General features: G+C 35.7%; 4 protein-coding genes and 1 pseudogene across 4 annotated transcripts; 1 reads left to right on the forward strand and 4 right to left on the reverse strand.

Annotated features, from left to right (window-relative positions):
* Positions 1-2,279: 2,279 nt before the first annotated feature.
* LOC116126319 (exopolygalacturonase-like) lies at positions 2,280-3,775 on the reverse strand. The gene is made up of 4 exons (XM_031412014.1): positions 3,656-3,775; positions 3,230-3,541; positions 2,612-3,127; positions 2,280-2,513 (listed from the first exon to the last, which is right to left on the reverse strand). Exons 1-4 carry the CDS (start codon positions 3,773-3,775, stop codon positions 2,280-2,282), a joined length of 1,182 nt encoding a protein of 393 aa, XP_031267874.1.
* A 622-nt stretch (positions 3,776-4,397) lies between these two features.
* On the reverse strand, positions 4,398-5,184 carry LOC116126357 (threonine--tRNA ligase, chloroplastic/mitochondrial 2-like). The gene is made up of 2 exons (XM_031412052.1): positions 4,952-5,184; positions 4,398-4,808 (listed from the first exon to the last, which is right to left on the reverse strand). The coding sequence occupies exons 1-2, from the start codon at positions 5,156-5,158 to the stop codon at positions 4,548-4,550; spliced, it is 468 nt and encodes a 155-aa protein (XP_031267912.1). The 5' UTR covers positions 5,159-5,184; the 3' UTR covers positions 4,398-4,547.
* Positions 5,185-6,021: 837 nt separating this feature from the next.
* On the reverse strand, positions 6,022-9,767 carry LOC116126358 (threonine--tRNA ligase, chloroplastic/mitochondrial 2-like). Its single transcript, XM_031412054.1, has 8 exons — positions 9,451-9,767; positions 9,049-9,195; positions 8,772-8,919; positions 8,156-8,409; positions 7,641-8,018; positions 7,049-7,357; positions 6,576-6,776; positions 6,022-6,432 (listed from the first exon to the last, which is right to left on the reverse strand). Exons 1-8 carry the CDS (start codon positions 9,748-9,750, stop codon positions 6,172-6,174), a joined length of 1,998 nt encoding a protein of 665 aa, XP_031267914.1. The 5' UTR covers positions 9,751-9,767; the 3' UTR covers positions 6,022-6,171.
* A 678-nt stretch (positions 9,768-10,445) lies between these two features.
* Positions 10,446-15,037, forward strand: LOC116126405 (annotated as a pseudogene).
* Positions 15,038-18,122: 3,085 nt separating this feature from the next.
* Positions 18,123-20,013, reverse strand: LOC116126379 (cytochrome b561 and DOMON domain-containing protein At5g35735-like). Its single transcript, XM_031412085.1, is given in 4 exon segments — positions 18,123-18,466; positions 18,468-18,620; positions 18,861-19,115; positions 19,237-20,013. Coding segments are annotated over 4 exon segments (1,206 nt in total). The 5' UTR covers positions 19,864-20,013; the 3' UTR covers positions 18,123-18,295.
* Between the last annotated feature and the right edge of the window lie 2,390 nt (positions 20,014-22,403).

The following is a 22,403-nucleotide window of genomic DNA, read 5'->3' on the forward strand; positions in this document are numbered from 1 at the left end:
TTCCGATTGTTGAATCGCAAACCTGAGTTTAGTTGATGGCCAATGTGTATTCCATCTGTATTTGGGCTATCGGCTGGCGCAGTTATCCTTAGGCGGTTGAAATCTACATTATTGCAGCCTACGACGGCCATTGAAATTGTTTAGCGTTTATAGAAATATATCTTCGATAGTCCCGTCGGTAATGAAGTTGAACTTTACACTCTATTCGAATTTTAAGACAAAAAAAAAAAAAAAAAAAACATAGATTAGTACCATATTGATATGATCATAATCATTAATTAAAAACATTTCCTTACAGTGCAAGCCTAATTAATAAACTTACCATGGGAAGCTTCTCCAAGCCACCACCTTTACATTTTTCCCAAACTTTGGCTCCTTCGCCATCAAAAGTTCCACCACCAAATAGTTTAAACCGTGTTTTATTAAACTGAATCCAGAATCATCTTTGTTTGATCTTCTGTGGGCTTTAAGGTGCTTTAAATTCAACCTCAATAGAAGCTTTGCACGGACCTTCGAGAAGCACTTTTCGCTCTGTAGATCCTGTGGAATCAATACTCTGCTTGGAGTAGGTGATTGACACGCTTGTTCCATGCCTTAGTCAGAGCCTAATTAAGAAATACATGAAATCAAAGTTAAGTAAAATTAATTTTAACGACAATATAATTGCAGCAGACATGAGGCTTAATTATTACCTCAGTGATACAGCCACCGTTCTTTCCACCAATTACTTATATCAACAATTGCACCCTATGAGCTTTAGCTGTTGATACCAACGATAACAAAAGTAAATGATAAAATGGCTATATTTATCAATTTCCCATCTCTTGAATTTGGTTTTGTGTTTCTTGTAATAATTGTTTGAATGAAATAGAAAGCTTAACCCCGTTTATAGTAGAGGGAAGAGTGAAGAAAGATGATGGCCAATAATTCATGAGCCAACCGTTGTAATTTTATGCTACGTTTGAAGAATGTAATGGTTATATTATTTACTATTATTAGCTTTTCCATTTTAACAAACTCAATCAGCTTGGAAACTAAAGTAAGGCGACTTTAACAGTTGTTTTGTGGATATTAATTAAATCCTCTTTTAATTATTGTTTGATTATGTACATCTAATTATTAATAAGGTATTGATGACAAAGACAATTTGATAAAAGCAAAGCATTTATTTTATATTAAACTAGAGTTTATAATAGTATATGCATGTTCAACATTTAAGCAATTACAGATACATACAACAATTAAAAACAAATCTCCTAAATCAGAATTTTCATAATCATTATAGGCACGAATTGTTTGAAAAGTTATATTTACAGTTGCAAGTATTAAGCATGCCTTATCCTCCGGATCTTGACCTGCAACACCAAATAATAATAATTTATTAAGTATAGTGTAATTATCATGGCAGGAGTAAAAAACTTTTCCAACCCAAGGTTTGCCTTAATGACACTTTTCTACCCAAAAGTTTAAAATACCGGTTTCCCACCCAATGTTATATTTTGTTAATACCCAAAATATACTTCACTTTTTCAACCAAGTTCGGCGAGTTACCAGAGACAGGTAAGAGGGTTTTGTTGAGTGAAGGTCATGGATTGAATATGTGGTGATCGATTGAATATTAGCCTTCAGAATCAGTCAAAAATAAGCTAAAAACACGAAACTCTAAATACGGTGACCAACATCGACGAGAAATCAAGTGTCAAATAAGAAGGTTTAACTTTGGGTAGGAAAGTGGTATTTTAAACTTTTGGTATTGTCCTGGAAACCTTGTGTTGAAAGTCGTTTACTCTCATGGCATGCTCATTTAATTCCTGTAAAGAGAGTTATAGCGTTTGAAAGTAATTTTATTGATAGTAATTAGCTCATATATTAGAATCATACCTAAAGGATGAGAATTTTGTCTTAATGCATCACGATTATTCATATTTTTTATGGATGAAAAATGATGATATGGTACCAAATACCAATTGTTGAGAATTCGGATTTCTGAGTGATTTATTATCCAAAATGTATACATTAATACAAAAGGAAAAGATGAACCACCGTACGTTCGCACAATAATCAGTTATACGATAATTTATCTAACAACAATTTGTAAATTTATTCATGAGTAGCAGCTGAATTCACTGCAGATTCTGAACACAACAAAGGCCAATGGAAATATACAACATTTCATCACCGCTCTCATGCATGCATGCATGCAAATGCAAGCATGAGGGGATGCTCATGTAATTAGCTATTGATATATCTTAAATTTATTGGTCCATCTATCAGCATCTTTAAGTAGTCCTGGTACACACAGGTGGAAACTGTTTCCCAGAAATTGTAGGCTTCACGTTAGCACATTCTGATGTTGCTGCGCCGTTCCCGTTGTAAGTCAAGTTAACGTCACAAATGTCCACCTTCTGACATGGTAAACCTCTGCTGCAAACAAACTTCACCGCAAGCTCAGTCGCGGAAGTGCCCCTAATGTTCTTGAAGCTAACATCACTAATCCTAATACGCGATGGAACCTAAACAAGGAAGAAATCATGCAACTCTATGATTAATAGACTTTCAAAATTTAGCGTAAAACACGAGTTTAATTTGTATATATATATATATGTAGTACCTTAGTTTGACATTGACCATAAGGGCAGTATTCTTGATCAATTAAAATAGGATTGCTAACATTGTTCATGATGATATCCTCAAAATGCATATTGGAGGCAACGCCACTAGGAGAAGCTGGCCATGTCTTAACCCTGACGCCATTCATTGTGTTTGTGAGAGTGCAATTTCTCACTGTTACACCTACAACAGGTTGCTCGTTGCGGTATTTGCCGAGGCTACCAATACTAATGCCATGGCCAGGTCCACAGGTAACCTTTTCAACGTTTACTTGTTGGCTGCCATCGCCAAGAGAGACACAATCATCCCCGGTTTGAATGTTTGTGTCGGTTATATTGATCCCACTTGATCGACCTATGTGAATTCCATCAGTGTTTAAGCTGTTTTCTGGTGCAGTTATGGTAATATGTTGAAGAGTCAAGTTCTTGCAGCCCAAGATGTTCATGTGAAAGAGCTTGCTATTAAGCGAAGTTATATCTTGAATCTTCGAATTGGTAACTTTAGTGATTCGTAAATTCTGTTGTAAAATCAAAATCCTAGTATTAGGCGGCCTTATCATAAGAAAGAAAAACCTGATATGTCATGAATTTAATATATAATTACATAACAGAGAACTTACTGCGGGTAGAGAATTGCATTTTCCAGTTTTGGCACAATTATTAGAGGCCCAAGCAGCTGATCCTTGACCGTCAAAAGTTCCACCTCCGAGGACTGTCAAGCCATCAATGTCAAGGAAAGCAAGCCAACCATCCTGAGACTTCATCTTGTTCATGACTGTTGGGGCCTTGAGAGTTCCTTGAAGCTGAAAAGTTACAGGGGCCTTGCAGGGTCCCTGGAACATTAATTGAGCAACCATGTATTCTCCTTTCGGAATCACCAGAGTGCTTGGTGTCATGCACGAGCATGCCGCTTTCCAGGCACTTGCAAAAGCCTAATTAAACATAAACAAAATCTTTTAAAACGAAACAGAAACTTTGCATATGTCCTTTAACATGAACTTCATCATGAATCCTTGACATAACTCGAATAATATTGCGTGTTATACCTTGCAATCGTCTGATTTTCCGTCGGCCTTTGCTCCGAATTTCTTGACATCAAAAATTGTTCCCTGCACTTCTGTGAGTAAGGATAACCAGAACACAAGGCATGCAGCTCCTGCATTCATTTTGAAGTACATTTTTTTTTTTTTTTTTTTTAAATTTCTTTAGCTTTAATTATCTTTAAGTTTAAGACACGATTAATGTCCAAATGGGCTTCATTGATTTATAGTGTGAAAAGAGAGATTAACACCACAAATATTGACCTAATTTTTAGGTGGGTCTTGGTAACATGTTTGAGCTGAGGCCCCTAAAACTTTGGTGAGTAATTCAGGTTCTCTGGAGTACATTAAATCAAACATTGTGGGGTTAATAGTGATTTGCCTTACGTATCTGGTCATTGGGCATTTTTAGCTCAGGCATTCACAGTCTCACATGTATCATAGCTAATATTTTGTCACTGATAAGTAAACATAAATGACAATGAATTATATAACTCTAAAATTCATGTTACATTTAAATAAATGCTGCATTACATAATATTATGTCAAGACAAAAATCCCCTTGCATCATCCTAACAAATAGAGCAGAAGAAGTCTCTCACAATTACCAAAATATTTGAGACAAAGCCATAGACACAGAATTCTTCTATTGTTTCAAAATATTAATCTTGCAAGAAAGAATTCAGAACGTGAATATAAGAATTCATAGCATCATTTCTAATTTTCAAACCCAACAAAGAACAGGTTATGATGTTTCTAAGATGGACATTATCTGAAGAAATACAAGTGCTCAAGTACAAACATTTACAAATCCAAAAATTTTCCGCCTGTCGTAAATTTTATGAATTCAAATCCTCATAGAAAACCAATAGCACGTTGAATTCCAAGACCAGGAGTTTTACACTGAAGTTCTGTTTTCTATGGCATACTTGATTCTGCTGATAAAATCATCAATTTTCATTGTCCCAAGCTCCCCACCAAACCGAGATCTAACTGTAATAGTTTGGGTATCGACTTCCTTGGGTCCCACAACGGCCATCAATGGGATTTTCTGCTTCTCTGCATTTCTAATGAGCTTAGGCAGGCGCTCACCATGGAAAATTTCAGCTCGAATACCATTACTTTTCAGTTTTCTGGTCACCTCATTGCAGTATTCAACCTGTATAAAGATGTAGTTAGTTATTCGATGTGAAGATCAATAATCTCAAGTCTTAACAAATTTGTTGATATATTTTCAATGCTATATATTCATATCAAAGGCAATAAAGATGATAATAGAACTACAGAAGTAACCATGAATACCTGTGTGTCTGTAACAGGTAAAACTCGAGCTTGGATTGGAGAAAGCCACAACGGAAAATCCCCAGCATAATGCTCTATGAGAACTCCAAAAAAACGCTCCAAGGATCCAAGCACTGCTCTGTGGATCATGATGGGACGCTTCTTTTCAGAGTACGAGTCAACATAAGTAATGTCAAAACGCTCTGGTAAATTAAAGTCAACCTGCATATATTAAGTGAAAAAGAAACGGAAAGAAAAGACATTATCAGTCAATTGAACAGTCACTTTTGCAATAATAAGTGAAATCAAATAATGTTATTTTCATATNGAATAATATTGCGTGTTATACCTTGCAATCGTCTGATTTTCCGTCGGCCTTTGCTCCGAATTTCTTGACATCAAAAATTGTTCCCTGCACTTCTGTGAGTAAGGATAACCAGAACACAAGGCATGCAGCTCCTGCATTCATTTTGAAGTACATTTTTTTTTTTTTTTTTTTTAAATTTCTTTAGCTTTAATTATCTTTAAGTTTAAGACACGATTAATGTCCAAATGGGCTTCATTGATTTATAGTGTGAAAAGAGAGATTAACACCACAAATATTGACCTAATTTTTAGGTGGGTCTTGGTAACATGTTTGAGCTGAGGCCCCTAAAACTTTGGTGAGTAATTCAGGTTCTCTGGAGTACATTAAATCAAACATTGTGGGGTTAATAGTGATTTGCCTTACGTATCTGGTCATTGGGCATTTTTAGCTCAGGCATTCACAGTCTCACATGTATCATAGCTAATATTTTGTCACTGATAAGTAAACATAAATGACAATGAATTATATAACTCTAAAATTCATGTTACATTTAAATAAATGCTGCATTACATAATATTATGTCAAGACAAAAATCCCCTTGCATCATCCTAACAAATAGAGCAGAAGAAGTCTCTCACAATTACCAAAATATTTGAGACAAAGCCATAGACACAGAATTCTTCTATTGTTTCAAAATATTAATCTTGCAAGAAAGAATTCAGAACGTGAATATAAGAATTCATAGCATCATTTCTAATTTTCAAACCCAACAAAGAACAGGTTATGATGTTTCTAAGATGGACATTATCTGAAGAAATACAAGTGCTCAAGTACAAACATTTACAAATCCAAAAATTTTCCGCCTGTCGTAAATTTTATGAATTCAAATCCTCATAGAAAACCAATAGCACGTTGAATTCCAAGACCAGGAGTTTTACACTGAAGTTCTGTTTTCTATGGCATACTTGATTCTGCTGATAAAATCATCAATTTTCATTGTCCCAAGCTCCCCACCAAACCGAGATCTAACTGTAATAGTTTGGGTATCGACTTCCTTGGGTCCCACAACGGCCATCAATGGGATTTTCTGCTTCTCTGCATTTCTAATGAGCTTAGGCAGGCGCTCACCATGGAAAATTTCAGCTCGAATACCATTACTTTTCAGTTTTCTGGTCACCTCATTGCAGTATTCAACCTGTATAAAGATGTAATTAGTTATTTGATGTGAAGATCAATAATCTCAAGTCTTAACAAATTTGTTGAAATATTTTCAATGCTATATATTCATATCAAAGGCAATAAAGATGATAATAGAACTACAGAAGTAACCATGAATACCTGTGTATCTGTAACAGGTAAAACTCGAGCTTGGATTGGAGAAAGCCACAACGGAAAATCCCCAGCATAATGCTCTATGAGAACTCCAAAAAAACGCTCCAAGGATCCAAGCACTGCTCTGTGGATCATGATGGGACGCTTCTTTTCAGAGTACGAGTCAACATAAGTAATGTCAAAACGCTCTGGTAAATTAAAGTCAACCTGCATATATTAAGTGAAAAAGAAACGGAAAGAAAAGACATTATCAGTCAATTGAACAGTCACTTTTGCAATAATAAGTGAAATCAAATAATGTTATTTTCATAAGAAATTTTCCAGAAGAGAAGGGTAGTGTGTGTCAGAAAAAGAAAGAGTGGGGAGTAAGGAGAATAGAAAGTAAGGTATTATGCAGACATTACAACTGACGACTCTAACTTATGCTGTGCTAACCCATATTGAAACTTTGGATAGATATCAAATTCATTAATTCTTGCCTGTATGGTTGAGCATTGCCATTTCCTTCCAAGAGCATCCTCAATTTTAAGATCAATCTTTGGACCGTAAAAGGCACCACCACCACCATCAATTTGGTAACTCCACCCCTTATCATCCAAAGCATCTCTGAGGGCAGTTGTTGCCTTTTCCCAAATATCATCACCCCCCACAGCATTCTCAGGTCTAGTTGAAAGATTCACTTCATACTTGTTGAAACCAAATCGCAGCAATATCTCTTCTGTAAGATCTAAAACACCCCTAATTTCATCCTTAATTTGATCTTCTAAACAAAATATATGTGCATCATCCTGCAAAAGCAAAAGGAGTAAATTTTATTAATCTATGCTTAATCTAAAAAGACACAGTGAATATTTGATATATTGAAACATAAGAAAGCAAGATATGGTCCTGCTTGTTGCATAACAAGTTCCAAAAGATTATTCACTTCCAAGTATACAGTTTTAGTCCCTAGATATAATTAGTTCCACTTTGTTAACACAAATTGTCACAGAAAATTCAGTCTGACAACAACACCGAGCCAGAAACAGACAGTTTCAGAAAAAGATTAACCTGAGAGATTTACAAGTTTACCTGGGTGAAACCTCTAACACGGAAAAGGCCATGTAAGCTCCCAGACAACTCATATCTATATACTGTTCCCAGCTCAGCAACCCTGATTGGAAAATTACGGTAGGACTGAAGCTTTCTCTGGTAAACCAAAATATGATAGGGACAATTCATTGGTCGAAGTTGATAAAGTTCATCTTCAATGTTCATCTGATCATACATATTCTCTCTGTAGAAGTCTAGATGACCACTAATCTTCCACAGGTCTGCCTTTGCCACATGGGGAGTATAGAGCAGATCATAACCATGTTCTATATGTGTTTTCTTCCAAAAATCTTCTATGATGTGTCGAACGATGGAACCCTTTGGATGCCAAAAAACTAAACCTCCACCAGCTTCATCCTGCATGATTTCCTCATTGTTAATATGTAGCAATACTACCAAAGTATTGGGATACACATAAAACTGAAAAAAAAAAAAAAAATTGAGTTATCAATTGCTATTACAAAATAGCTCGCATCAGTTTCGCAAGAGAGAACCTGTACAGAGAACAGATCAAGATCTTGGCCAATGAGTCTATGATCACGGCGTTTAGCTTCCTCTTTAAAGTGAAGGTATGCTTTCAATTGTTCTTCACTCTCCCAAGCTGTTCCATATATCCTCTGGAGCATTGGTTTCTTTTCATCTCCTCTCCAGTATGCTCCCGCAACAGACTCAAGTTCAACAGCTTTCTTGTTAATTTGACCAGTAGTTTCAACATGAGGGCCGGCACAAAGGTCCCACCATTCATCACCTTAGGAAAAAGAACAAAATTAAAATATATGAGCACTAAATTTTCCATAAATTTGAATATCAACTGCACGCTACTCCACTTTGTAATCTAGATAATGCACAAGCAAGCCCTATTTAAAACCCATCACACAGGGAAAGCTAATGAGCCTTGTATATAGCAGGCAACATAAGTAAGACGACATGAAATTACAAAAGAGTTAAGAACTCAGCAAAGATGACACTTGAACTTGTCCTACATAAACCACACTTCCTCATGCTAGAATAGACAGTGTAGGGTACACAGAAGAAATTTTGAAAATGTGGAACCAAAGAACGGCTGCTTTCAACAACACAAAAGAATAGTAAAAAACAACTGAGAAGTACCAATATGGTAGATAGTGATAGGATCCTCTTTGATACTCTCCAAAATTTCCATCTTGTACGGTTCATTAATAGCCAATATCCTTCTTTGAGCTTCATCACGGGTAATTTCTTCTCTTACAAGCGGTAAGTTTCGACCAATGATGCGATCCTACAGATGATGTAAGAAATAAATTCTGTACCCTGAAATCATAGGCCAATGAATATTTTCCAATCTCATGACCTTCCCCCGCAACAACAATTACAATAACATTAGCACTCAAGGACCAAGTGTACTCACCATCTCTTTCTTAATCCTCTTCAGGTCTTTATCAGTCAAAGGCTCCATATCAAAATCATAATAGAACCCATTCTCTATCCACGGTCCTATGGTCACTTTTGCTTCTGGATAGAGCTTTTGAACAGCCATAGCCATCACATGTGCACACTGAAAGAATAACATAAAATTACTTACTCAACAAATCTGCATGCTTTGAGTATGAAAATGAAAACTTGTACAAAAAATTTATTCATTTCACACCATAAAAAAAATGAGAAATATATGACATGATGCGAACATCCACTTAAGACTTTCTCGATCACTCAAAAGTTATGAAAAACATATAATCAGAGGATAATTAATTTTTATCAGGAACCAAATGAAAGAAATTAAAAAGAAATAAACAAAGGTGAATTATGTTACCGTGTGACGAATTCTCAAGAGGAGCTGAGAGGACTCATTAGTGGGAAGGACGACTTTTTCAGACTCAACTTGGTTCTGGGTGAGCTCAACGTTGTCGTTTTGAGTAAGTGCGGGAGTGTCCACTGCAGAAGCTGAAGTGGCAGAGACCAACCCATATCTCTGCCTGAGTTGGGTTGGGAGTGAAACGAATCGTTTTAAAGGCAAGTGAAGAAAGAGTGAGGATGGTGAAGTGGGTTTGGAGAGGAAGAGAGAAGAAGAGATGAAAGAAGCCATAGCCATTTTGTGAACAATGAACATCATGGCTCCTCTCTTCTCTCTGCGTCTAAATCGAGATTTGTCCTGTGTTTTGTGTGGTGGAGGTTTTTGTTTCATTGGATTTGGGCCTTCCATTTTTATGGGCTAACCCCTATGGCCCAATCCAATAACTATGTCTCCACTCTATTTGCTAATTCCTAATCCAAGTTTAATTAAACCGCAATAATAGTTCTCCAACTGTCATCACTCATCAACAAATTTTTTTCAACCTTATCACGCTCGTCTTATGCTGTCACACCCGTACGTTTCTTGATTAAGTCAACGTGTTCGAATCAGAGAAGCAGTGCACACGACACATCAAACGCGAGTGGCTGAGCAACCCGGCCTAGTAACTGAATATCGCCCGATCATGCCAACAAGGCTGACGGCCCAAAACTGAAAATCTTGCATGAGCGCGTGCATACTACGCGAAATAAGTACATACCAAGGAAACATTTTTTTGTAACGTTATTTCATTGTTGTGCATGTAACGTAACTGCATTATTTCTCTCATCTTCATCCTCTCTTCTAAAACCCTAACCTGCTTTCAATCTTTGAAAGCTTGAATTAGAAGAAAAAGAAAAAGAAAGAAGAGAAGAGATGAAGAAGAGAAAATTAAAAAAAATATAGGTTTATAGATATAGAATTTTATATATGTTTATATAGACAGAAAATGAGGTTTGTAATTATTAAAGAAGAAGATGAAATTAGGGTTATTCAAATCGAAGCCAAAGACACCGGCTGAGCTGGTGAAACAGACTCGTGAGCTTCTCATATAAGCTCACAAAAAACCAGAGACGAGTGAGCGTGAGCGCCAAGAAAAGGTTATTTCATCTCTTTCTAATTTTTTTTTTTTATTATTATTATTATTCTGATCAGATGATTAAAAAATAGATGATCAGAATTTTGGTTTAAATAAAAATTTGATTGGTTTTGGATCCAAATGTAAGCATTTTCACAAAATGAGTCCTATTTTCGTAATGTTTATGTAAAATATTGTCCAATTTGTATCCGAAATTTTTTAATTTTATGTCTTTATTAACGTTTTCGGATTGCAAACAAAACTGCGAGAAGTTGTGATTTAGCCTTTTTTTAATATTTTTTTTTTTTTATATATACAAATTTAGAACAGAAGATAATGGAAATCGTTTTTGTAGGTATTAATTTTCAATTAATGTTGGTGATTGATTAATGAATGTATGAGAAACTCATTTTGTTAAATTTTGTCTATACCATCTTAATTTGTAACCTGAAATCTTGAAATAAAAGTGTTTATCCCAATAATGACAAAAACAAAGCTTACCTTTTTCTAAAGCTCTATGTATAATTGCATATTTGCAATCACTTGATCTGTATAAATAATTTACATTACGTATCATAAACAAATTGAATTGCGAATTTACTATCAGTTTCTTTTACTGTAGATGTTTGAGCTTTGTAAATTAATCCTGGAGATCAGGATAGTTCTTTACGGCAATGATCAATCAAAGCCAAGTGCCGATCAGGGCCGGCTTAAGGTCACCTGCCTGCCCCAAAAAAATGGGGACCCAAATTTTTTATAAACTTTTTTTTTTTTTTTTTTTGAATATCTTACAAAAATGAAAATGGTTTATAATTTTTTATCTAAGCCAAGGGGCCCCCAAAAAAAATCTAAAAAAGTCCAAATTTATTATAAACTTTTTACATATATTCCCACCCAAAGTTTAACAAAATAGCAAGTTTGTACCTCTAGTTTTATATATTCTTGTTTATACCTCTAAATTAACACATTGTTAAAAGAGAAGACTAAAATAGTCATTTACATATTTCAAATTACTCACCCCCAATTAAATCCCAAAATTTGACATTCACATAAATCATCTTCAGCCCTCTTCTGCCGCTAGTGGTTTGGAGTTGATTTTGGTCAATTTTGGTTCCGGTCGATTTTCTCACCAAAATTGACTGAAATAATCATTTTATCATTTCCCAACCTTGATGGCCCTCGATTTGACTAATTTTTTATGAATCTCGGAACCCAACTCCACCACACGACAACCATTTTCAACCTTTTTGGCATGTACCGACATTGTTGGCCTTCCCCGACACCACCATCTTCCTCCCCTCAGCCCTCTCACCAAAACCCCTATCATACCTTATCTGTTTACTCTACCAATCGCCGGCCATCAATACCTTTTGGGCCGTGACTTCTCAAGTTTTTTTCTTATCAATCTTGGCATTGGAAATCACCCATTTCACCACTCATCACTTCTCCAACATCTCTACTCTCCAAAACCCCCCACCAACCTAACCTTGTTAGCCTACTGATTGTTGTCTACCTCTCCTAGTGATTTTTTATCTCAAAAGACCAAAAAAAAAAAAAATGAAATAATTTTTTTAATATATGCTTATATTATTAGAGGGCCCCAAAGTAACTCCTGCCTAGGGTCACAAATGTTCTAGAGACGGCCCTGGTGCCGATGCTTGTGAACACTTGACCGGGAGTTCTTCAGAGGGGACACATTCCGTCTTCTAATTGTATGTCTTCCAAAATTAGGCACGGGGGTAAGCATTAAACCAACTTCAATTATAATCCCCAAATTAGGATTTGTTATGCCTCAAAAGTCAAGTCTATGTTAGCACAATTAATGTCTCTTTGTACCAGCTGCCAAGCCCATATCTCCAAAGATATTCTCACCAACTTTATCTCATTTCAAAGAGATGAATGGACGAGAGCCTTCCATGTGTCAAGGCAGTTTGCAAAAGCTCTCATGGCATTGAGTGCAAATGTGAATAAATGGGCACTCCTCTTCCCGAAGGAAGGAAGGTTGGGCTGAGATTTAGCTTCAATTCTTTCTCTCTATAAAAACACTGTATTTCTTCATCTTTGTATGCCTTACGGGCAAATTCATAGAAGTATGGAGAGATCAAATAAAATAACAGTGGATGTAGGAGTCGCTTGTTGCTTCCGAACCACTATAAAAACCTCATCTTGCCAATCTTTTATTCATTTTTCTGTAAAATATATAATCTCAGCTCCATATTCAAATCCCATGTATCCATCACGTGTATCTCCTGAGTTAGCTCAACGTTTCCCACGTGCGAGGCGTTGGCGTCCAAAATCAAGCGCCAACAGGATTAATTTTTTGCTATCTCTATATATACACCACATCATTTATCTTGTAGTTTGATATGTCAATTTCGGTGAGCATTTTTGCTTGCAGGCGCGAATTGATGCCACTCATGTGGTGGCAAATTTGCAGAGGCAAAGGGTTGACTCAAAGTATATTGCCGCAAATTATTTGGAGAACAACTTTGATCTTATAGATATTTTGATTCTGGGGTAAGCTTTTTCTTTTAACATAGTGAATGAATATTGTAATATTTTTCATGTTGCATAAAATTTTCAGATGGCTGAGTTAAAGTTGGCTTTTTCAGTTATGACGATGGTGATATTGCTCTGACTTATGGTGCAATTGCAAGGGAGTGCATTCGTCATCAGAGTGTAGCAAAGTGAGCAAAATGATTGAGTTTTTAAATGATTTTTCTTCAACTGTTGATGAAATTTCTTCGAACCAAAAAATGAATCTTTCACCAATCCAATTTGTACACAAAAAGGAAATAGGAATTTAAATATCACAGGATGGGGATGTTATTTAAAGGTTTATACAGCAATTAAGTTGACTAAAGCTTCCTTATGTCTGCCATTAGCTCAAAGCTAGTGTAACGGAAGGCTTGCTCGCAAGAAACTTTATAATCAGGGGTGAAATGGCTAGTTTGGTTTTCTTCTTTCTGCCTTGAAAGATCTCGCCCAACTCACATATTGAGTAGGTCCCCCTCCATTAAAGAATTGGATACCAGAAATGGTATTTGATATTCATAGTGAAGTTGCCCCTGTTCAGTTTTAAAGGATAAAGCTAATTACAGTGAACTGTTCCTTATTTTTTTCTGTTTCTTAAATCCTCTGTCCTCTTCATTTCAAACGCTTTCTGTCCAAACTCTTGCAAGTTCATGTTTATGCTCTTTTGCTGAGCTACCGAAGATTAAATGAAGGCTGGATAGATATTGATCTGTGGAGTTTGGCTTTGCCATATAAGCTGAATTTTCCACTGCAATCCTTATATCGTCTATAACTTTGAATTTGGTGAATTTTGCTGTTAATGACTTTGCATGATTTGTCAGGTACGTGCTGGAATCACCGCACGTGAAGAAGTTCTTCAATTACCTACAAATTCCAAATTTCAATGTAGCTTCTGATGCTCAAGCAACTTTTAAAGTGAGTGGCACTGACTGAAATCATTTTTTATAACATTCTTTCTCTAAGTTGATTAATTCTTATGATCGCCTTAATTGGTTTTAATCGCTATTAGGAAACCATTAAATTGTGCTTAGATTAAGTTTCTATCCTTTCTTTAAGCTGCAAGTATCATAATCAATTCTGACAAATAATAAACATTTACCCAGGAGCTTTTGACGAGGCATAAATCTACTGTAGCTGAGTTTCTTTCTGTAAATTACGATTGGGTAAGAGTAAGACTCAATATTTGTATCTATTTGTTTGGTCTGTGGTGGTTACATCACCAGTTTTTTCAAGAATACAATTCAAAATTGCTGGAATCTCCTAGTTACATCACCAGACGGCACGCTCTCAAGGTATACTTGGCCCATATAGATCATGAACAAATAAATAAAAAAACCCTCTTAGTATCATTTCACTTACAATTTACCCTATGTCAGTTGCTGGGAGACATGTTGCTAGATCGCTCAAATTCTGCTGTTATGGTACGTTATTTTAGCTCATTACAAAACATGAGGATCAGTATGAATCTTCTTAGGGTATTCTCTCTCCCTATCTATCTATCAATTTATCTTTAATGTATATGCATATGTTCATCGGTTTAAACCATGTGCAGGATTCTAACAAAAACATACAATCCGAAAGCTTTCATGTGTTCAAGGTAAATGCAATTGTAAAACGGAGCCTTGGCGGTTGTACTTATTCATTTGTTAGAATTTTAACAAGTCCATTCCATTACTGTTGATAGTTGTTTGTTGCAAATCAAAACAAACCTCATGAGATCCTCAGCATCCTCATCTCAAATAGGAGCAAATTTCTTCGAATCTTTGGTGACTTCAAGACTGATAAAGGTAGATTACATTCGTTTACTTTCATAAACCTTATACCATGAAACTAAATTAATATTGGTTTGTGATGACAGTGAATGAAGAATTTGAAGCAGACAAATCTCTAGTTATGAGAGAGATTGCTAGTTTGGAATTAGGCGACCAGCGTTCACACACAGACTCGGATGATTAATTGTGAGACTCAAACAGTTAGGGCTGGTTAACGAACCGAGCCGCTCGCGAGTCGGCTCGGCTCGGTCTTGGCTCGTTAACGGCTCGACCCGGATGGATTCGAGCTGGCTCGGCTCGGTTCGTAAGAGAGAACGAGCCAAATTTGAGCCTGTATCTGCTCGACTCGTTAGGCGCCTGGCTTGAATAAGTAGGGGATTTTTGGGGGTTTTCTGAAACATGGGGGATTAACCAAAAATTTTCAAAACAAAAAATTTTAAAAAATAAAAAAGACCCCAACGATTTTAAAATCCCTAAAAATGTCGACTCCGACTCTTTGCCGTAAAACCAAACCAAACCCAAAAATTTCATATCAGCCGCCGCAGGATAGTCCTCCCACATCTTGGCTTTTCCAGCGTTCGGTGCCTAATTGGCTGGTGGGTCGAGTTGATTATGCTCCCTCTTCATGATGGAAATAAAAACAAAACGAAAATGAAGATTTCTACTTAGGTTGTTCTGAGAGTGAAGAAAAAAAATCTGGGCATTGGGGGGCGTGCTAGTTTTGAGTGAATGGAGATGAAAGAAAAGCTAAAAGTGAAGAAAGAGTGGATTTGAGTTGAGATGAAGAGGCTCGTGATGGGGACGCAAGCTTCAATGAGAGAGAGAGAGAGAGAGAGAGAGAGAGAGAGAAAGAGAGAGAGGGGACTGGATTTTGAGAAATGAGAACAACTACTACTCAGTTCAGCCGGAACAGATAAAGATGCAAAAATTATCATAAATGATTTTTTGTTTATTTTTTTATTTATTTTTGGTTCAAGGCTACAAAATCAGACCTTCCAAAATCCAAATTCGTTTACTGCTCTACTTTTTGTGGTAATTTACTTTTCTTTTTAATTACTTTAATTTGATTTCTTTCCAATTTCCATAGATTACTTTCACTATTTGTCTCCCTGATTATGTTGATGTGATTTCTGCCTTCTTTTTTTTTCTCATTTTTTATATAATTTTATTTTATCAGTATGCTGTATGTGTGTCTGTGACCTGTCCAATCACTGAATATGCATTTAATTCTTCAGTCCTTTAAAGAATAAATGGGACGTAAAAAATTGGAATCTGCACTCAATTTTTTTCTAAAAAAATTGCTCTTTTTCGAGCTGGCTCGCGAGCCGGGTAGAAATCCCCTCTATCCTTCACGAACCGAGTCGAGTCAGAAAATCATAAAATCATAAGCTTGACTCGAACTCGATTATCCTTCCCCCTTTCACGAGCCGAGCTCGTTAAACCAGAGACTCGGCTCGTGAACAGCCCTAGACTCAAACTTCACAGATTTTGTATTTTTGTTTCGTAATTTGTATACAAATACTTCAATGTATATGTCTATAATCTTTAGCATCTAGCTTTTGTTATATCCATCACTCAATTTTAGGAGACCATATAATTATATCTATATAAAGTTTTTTTTATTAATCATAGATTGACAAACATAACATTTTTGTTACTGCATTACATTTTTTAACATACATAGATATATAAATTATCGTACGTTGTCTTTTTAATCGTGAAAAATTTTGGTTGTATGATAAGAGTTTCGAAGAAATTATTTGTTTTGTATATTTGTAAGTAAATACTAGATTAAAAGTTACTCGATAGGAATCTCTTTTACAAGTATTTCGTACAAAATTTCATAAAGTAATTTCTTAAGTGATTAAGGTTGAATTGAATAGTTATTAGAATAAAATTATATGGATTGAAGAGAAGTAAAGGATATATTTAAGATGGGCTCAATTAAAATTAAGCTAAGCTTCCACCCAACCTTGATAATAGGGCCCTAAAACATTAGCCCAAAATCCTTCAGATGTTATACCTAGTTTTTTAAACAAACACAAATCCTGTATTGGCTTTTGGCTGCATACTGTTACTACCTTACTGGTCAACGTTTTTTTTTTTTTTTTTTTTGGCATTTTGACTGATTCTAGAAGGGATTGCATAATGGAGTAATACCGAGTCAAAATTCCAATAAGTTTAGGTTAATGTAGGTGCCACCCCAACTCAAATTCAGGTTTTAGGGTCATCAGAACTGAAGCGAAGCAAGTCTAGCTCAAATAAATAATCCTGGGAAATAAATGGAGGGGAAAAGATAATTCAGAAAGAAAATACAATGGAATCTATCTGTGTATATGGTAAAAAATTACAACCTAGCTGAACAAGTAGCACTTTCCTCACAAATCACAACTAAGAGTAACATAACAAAAAAGAATAAGCTCTCGGATTAAATGTAAATCATCCAAAATATCCTCACAGATGGTGTAAAGTAATAATGGACTGTAAGAATAATATGATGGTAGGTTACAAGAGAAAAAGCACAGATAGTACTGATTCTGCTATACATAAAAACTACACCTCCTGTCGTGTCTAGGCACCATGCTGAGGTCCATGGCCATTCACTCCATTTGTTCCATTCATGCTGTGATGGTTCTTATCTGAATTCTTCTGTTTCCTCCTTATAACTATTACCCAAGTTATGGCTTCCAATATCACAGCAACTGCACCCAAGAATATCAGGATACCTATATATATCTTCTTCCACTTCTTGGCTGGGTCCAAGATGTCAAGACCCTCAAAGATGTTATAGATGCTCAAAATAATCACTGTGTACCCAACACAGNGCTAAGCTTCCACCCAACCTTGATAATAGGGCCCTAAAACATTAGCCCAAAATCCTTCAGATGTTATATCTAGTTTTTTAAACAAACACAAATCCTGTATTGGCTTTTGGCTGCATACTGTTACTACCTTACTGGTCAACGTTTTTTTTTTTTTTTTTTTTGGCATTTTGACTGATTCTAGAAGGGATTGCATAATGGAGTAATACCGAGTCAAAATTCCAATAAGTTTAGGTTAATGTAGGTGCCACCCCAACTCAAATTCAGGTTTTAGGGTCATCAGAACTGAAGCGAAGCAAGTCTAGCTCAAATAAATAATCCTGGGAAATAAATGGAGGGGAAAAGATAATTCAGAAAGAAAATACAATGGAATCTATCTGTGTATATGGTAAAAAATTACAACCTAGCTGAACAAGTAGCACTCCTCTCACAAATCACAACTAAGAGTAACATAACAAAAAAGAATAAGCTCTCGGATTAAATGTAAATCATCCAAAATATCCTCACAGATGGTGTAAAGTAATAATGGACTGTAAGAATAATATGATGGTAGGTTACAAGAGAAAAAGCACAGATAGTACTGATTCTGCTATACATAAAAACTACACCTCCTGTCGTGTCTAGGCACCATGCTGAGGTCCATGGCCATTCACTCCATTTGTTCCATTCATGCTGTGATGGTTCTTATCTGAATTCTTCTGTTTCCTCCTTATAACTATTACCCAAGTTATGGCTTCCAATATCACAGCAACTGCACCCAAGAATATCAGGATACCTATATATATATATCTTCTTCCACTTCTTGGCTGGGTCCAAGATGTCAAGACCCTCAAAGATGTTATAGATGCTCAAAATAATCACTGTGTACCCAACACAGTGATGGTAGATGTTCCAGTATAGTCTGTATTTGTGATCAGGCTTTGGCCTCAAAAGCAATGCAAACATCTGCATATCAATCACCCAAATCAAAATCTCTAATTAGATTACTATGCACATGAGTTAACATCTGCAAGTTCACTAGTCTTCTATAGCAAAAACGTGACATAGCCCGAGAAACAGAGTTGGTTAAAAATATAAATTAATTCAAGTTTGGGAATAATTATGGTTGTGCTTTGTCAGTGTATAAACGGTCAGTTCAAATGCAGGTAACAATTAAGTTAAGATTGGAGAGAAAAGAGTAATTACCTGAAGTGTTCCAAGGGCAAAGAGGGTTATGCCAATGTTCCTGTGTGTATCATATTGAATGCCAGGGTTATCGTTACCAAGCTTGAGACCAGTTGCCCACCCAGCAACACCCACAATATAGGCCGAAGCTTGGCAGGCAATATGAAGGTAAAACCATGCCGGATTTGCAGTCTTGAACACTTTAAGGTACCTAGCCATCATGGCCCCGATTGGCATAAGAGTTCCCCAACTCACAGCGTTTAGTACTCCATGAATCTGAAAAAATTAATTCACTAACCTTTAATATTCTCTCTTATTAATCATCATCTTCAAATAATTAGATACTGCTCTAAATTATAATTATGACATGAAAAAATAAATTCATTCAATCACTTACATTCCTCTTTCTCATTCTGGAGTTGATACTGCCTGCACCGGTTGCAGTCTCACCAGTCCTGAAATTAATAGTCGCTACTGATCTCATATTATCTCCACTTGTAACATGCGCAGAAGGGCTATCTCCATTCATTGGACCTACTTGCCAGAGCTGGTTGGTTGATAACAATTCACTAGTAAGTTGCAGTTTGGCAAAAATAATCATCACACCACTCTCCAAATTAGCTGAAAGGTTTGATACTCCAAAGCTCAAATTAGCCTCTTGCAACGATGGCATCGATTCGGAAGCACCGATTGGTGCGGTGTAAGCACGAATGCCAGTGGAAGTTTGCAACGCCACAAGGCACTGAGAACCTCCCATTCCTTGTCCAGAAGGGTTCAGGGCCCAAGCTACCCATTGTGATGAGGTGGTTCCAGCGTGACGAAATGCAATATCAACTGTATTAGCTGCAGAATCATAATTCCAGTGGAGAAATGAATTCAATACAGGAAGATCTAAGCACGTGCTAAATTGTTGATTGCTTGAGAAACTATAGCTACTGCACGTCTGGCCATAGGATGAAACAAAAACAGCAAACAAAACAAAAGAGAACAAGGCAGATTTTAAAGATTTATCCATACTGATCATTTATATATCAAGTTCTAAAAGAATTCCGAGATGCCAATATATAGATCAAAGCACCTTAAGGAAAACAAGTTTTCAGTATCTGGGTATCTCTCCCAGAAAGTACTGAAATTGTAAAATGAAGGTTGGAGTTGGAGTTCAGATTCAAAGAACTTAAATTTATAGAACTATGAATAATGGCAGAAGGAGTCATAAGACAAAAAAGTGGGACAGGGATTTGAAGACTTTTCTAAAGAGTTTGGTTTTGTTGACGAATTCTGATGAAAATTTATTAGTATAATTAAAATATATATTAATTGTTGCGGAAGCATGCAAGAAAGTCTAGATGCGTAATATTTTTCGCAGTTTCGAAATTTCTTAGTTTTGAAAAGTTGGGTTTGGTGTCTGCATGTTCAACCACTCCACTCGGTTCACATTTGATTTTGATTTGCTTTTGGTGTAGGCTGCAACTTTCCGGGAATGAAGAGAATAGTTTATTCCAACTCCAAGCCCTGGCCTACACGCCATAAGAATAACAAGTCTTTGTTATTTGTAAGTCAAGCTATATTTTTAAAAAAAAAAAATTACTCCCAATGACACCGCCGTTAAATGTGATTTGCTCTGTTAACATGTATTTTTATTTATTTAATCTCCTCACATCACTCGATTATATCAATGTTCAATTACACATTTATTATTATATGTGTAATTGTACGATTCGGTCAATAAATCTTTACTCTTTTTTCTATTTTTAATCTTAAGGATTTACATTGACCCGATATTTATGTAGACCACGGCAGGCTGCATTATTTTTTCTGGGAAAGTTTCAAGGTGATGCCAGATGGGGATTCTCTGTTTGATGAGGTTATTAAAAATCATGGAATGGGTACCATTATCTCTGACCAAGTTGAATAGTTTGCTAACGTCAAAAAGTACTACAATAAGGAAACGTACAAGAACATGTCCTTTGTTTAAAAGGACTGTGAAAGAAAATAAAAAATGTTTAGAGTATGTTGCCTCAACCAGGTCAATATATTATAGGCCACATCGCACAATTAAATCAAGCTTCTTCTTTTCTTAAATAATTTTTTTTTTTTTTTTTTTTTTTTTTTAACGTGGAAGGTCCTTTATGTACACACATGAAAGATGGCTTCCTTAATTTGACCAGCTTTGCAATTTGAACCATTACAGTAGTACCCAGTCAAGCATACTAATAGTAAACGAATCGAGATTTTAATGGAGGACCACCAATTAACTTTAGGAATCATTTTACAAATAATATTAAACCTAAATTCATCCATAATTATATTTTTAAAATGCTCCAATGACCCGGCTACCAGCCATTGTTTGTTTCTATTATCTTTTTTCCTTTTTTTTTTTTTTCTTTTTTCTTTTTTTTATGATCAAAGATGTTTGAGTCAATAACTCAACCAATCTCTTGAGATTCTAAAATTAAAGATCGAATAAACATTTAATTATCACTCCTATTAATAATCAAGGTAGATCCAACACAAAAAGTTCTACTCATTTTTCCAAATCCTAAAGTAAAACATTATCATCTAATACTTGGGTTGATATGTATGAACTTTACTGGTTTCCTCTGTTGCAAGTCAGAACTAGCACACAAATAATTGCAGGCTCTACTGAGTACCGACGAATTCTTTCCCCGTTGTTAATTGTTGGGATGTCTGTGACTCAATTTCCCATTTCTTCCCATGTGAAATTATATATCTTTAAGAAAATTATTTGATAAATAATACAATTATAAATAAGAATAGAATTTAAGAGTCCTAATAAGAATTAAAGTATAATTCTTATTAGAAAAAGAATATCTCATATACTACCTATAAATATAAGGGTAAGAACGAATTCAAAGTTACGAGAGAATGTGAAAACACATAATAGTTGATGTATGAGTTATTAAACACCATGGGAATAGTATCTTAGAAACTAGGATTGTTTCCACTCTAAGTAATGGGTTGAGCGTGGTTAAAAACTAAGACATTTCGGCTTTGTTTTATGTACCAAGTTTATAGTGTTTTGTACTCTTGTATATCGTGTTCATGAAACTATAATAGATTTCTCTCATCCGTAAATGTAGGCGACGGGTTAGCCGAACCACGTAAATATTGTGTCTCTTTATGTGGTATGATTTATTCCTATGTTATTCATCCCTAATGTATATTTTCCGCTATCCGATCTCCTAACAAGTGGTATCAGAGCTCCAAGTTATGATCTAGGAGATGAATTCTTTTGAGATGGTGGATGCATGTAGGAGACGAACTACAACAAATTTACGTTGTAGGTGGAGTAGTTCTCAAATCTTGGCGGGAAAATTTGGTATGGTTACTGTGCGACCTGGATGCTAGCAGAATTTGACATGCTTACTCCATGACATGGATGTTGTGATGGTGGAGTGTTCTCTTCATCATGTTCATCGTTGTAAGAGAATGAGAGAATGTGAGAACATATGATATTTGATTAAGGGTTATTAAACACCGTGGGAAGAGTGTCTTGGAAGCTAAGATTATTTCCACTCTAATATTGGGTTGAGCGTGGTTAGA

This window comes from Pistacia vera, unplaced genomic scaffold (genome assembly GCF_008641045.1).
Source record: "Pistacia vera cultivar Batoury unplaced genomic scaffold, PisVer_v2 Contig179, whole genome shotgun sequence".
Classification (NCBI taxonomy): domain Eukaryota; kingdom Viridiplantae; phylum Streptophyta; class Magnoliopsida; order Sapindales; family Anacardiaceae; genus Pistacia; species Pistacia vera.

Coding starts and splice junctions, on each gene's coding strand:
- LOC116126319 (XM_031412014.1), bottom strand. CDS start 3,775: ATGAATGCAGGAGCTGCATGCCTTGTGTTCTGGTTATCCTTACTCACA. Junction 3,542..3,655: donor GAAAATCAGACGATTGCAAG/GTATAACACGCA, acceptor ATGTTTAATTAG/GCTTTTGCAAGTGCCTGGAA. Junction 3,128..3,229: donor AATGCAATTCTCTACCCGCA/GTAAGTTCTCTG, acceptor ATTTTACAACAG/AATTTACGAATCACTAAAGT.
- LOC116126357 (XM_031412052.1), bottom strand. CDS start 5,158: ATGCAGGTTGACTTTAATTTACCAGAGCGTTTTGACATTACTTATGTT. Junction 4,809..4,951: donor TACCTGTTACAGACACACAG/GTATTCATGGTT, acceptor ATCTTTATACAG/GTTGAATACTGCAATGAGGT.
- LOC116126358 (XM_031412054.1), bottom strand. CDS start 9,750: ATGATGTTCATTGTTCACAAAATGGCTATGGCTTCTTTCATCTCTTCT. Junction 8,920..9,048: donor AGAGGATTAAGAAAGAGATG/GTGAGTACACTT, acceptor CATCATCTGTAG/GATCGCATCATTGGTCGAAA. Junction 7,358..7,640: donor GTGTTAGAGGTTTCACCCAG/GTAAACTTGTAA, acceptor TTGCTTTTGCAG/GATGATGCACATATATTTTG.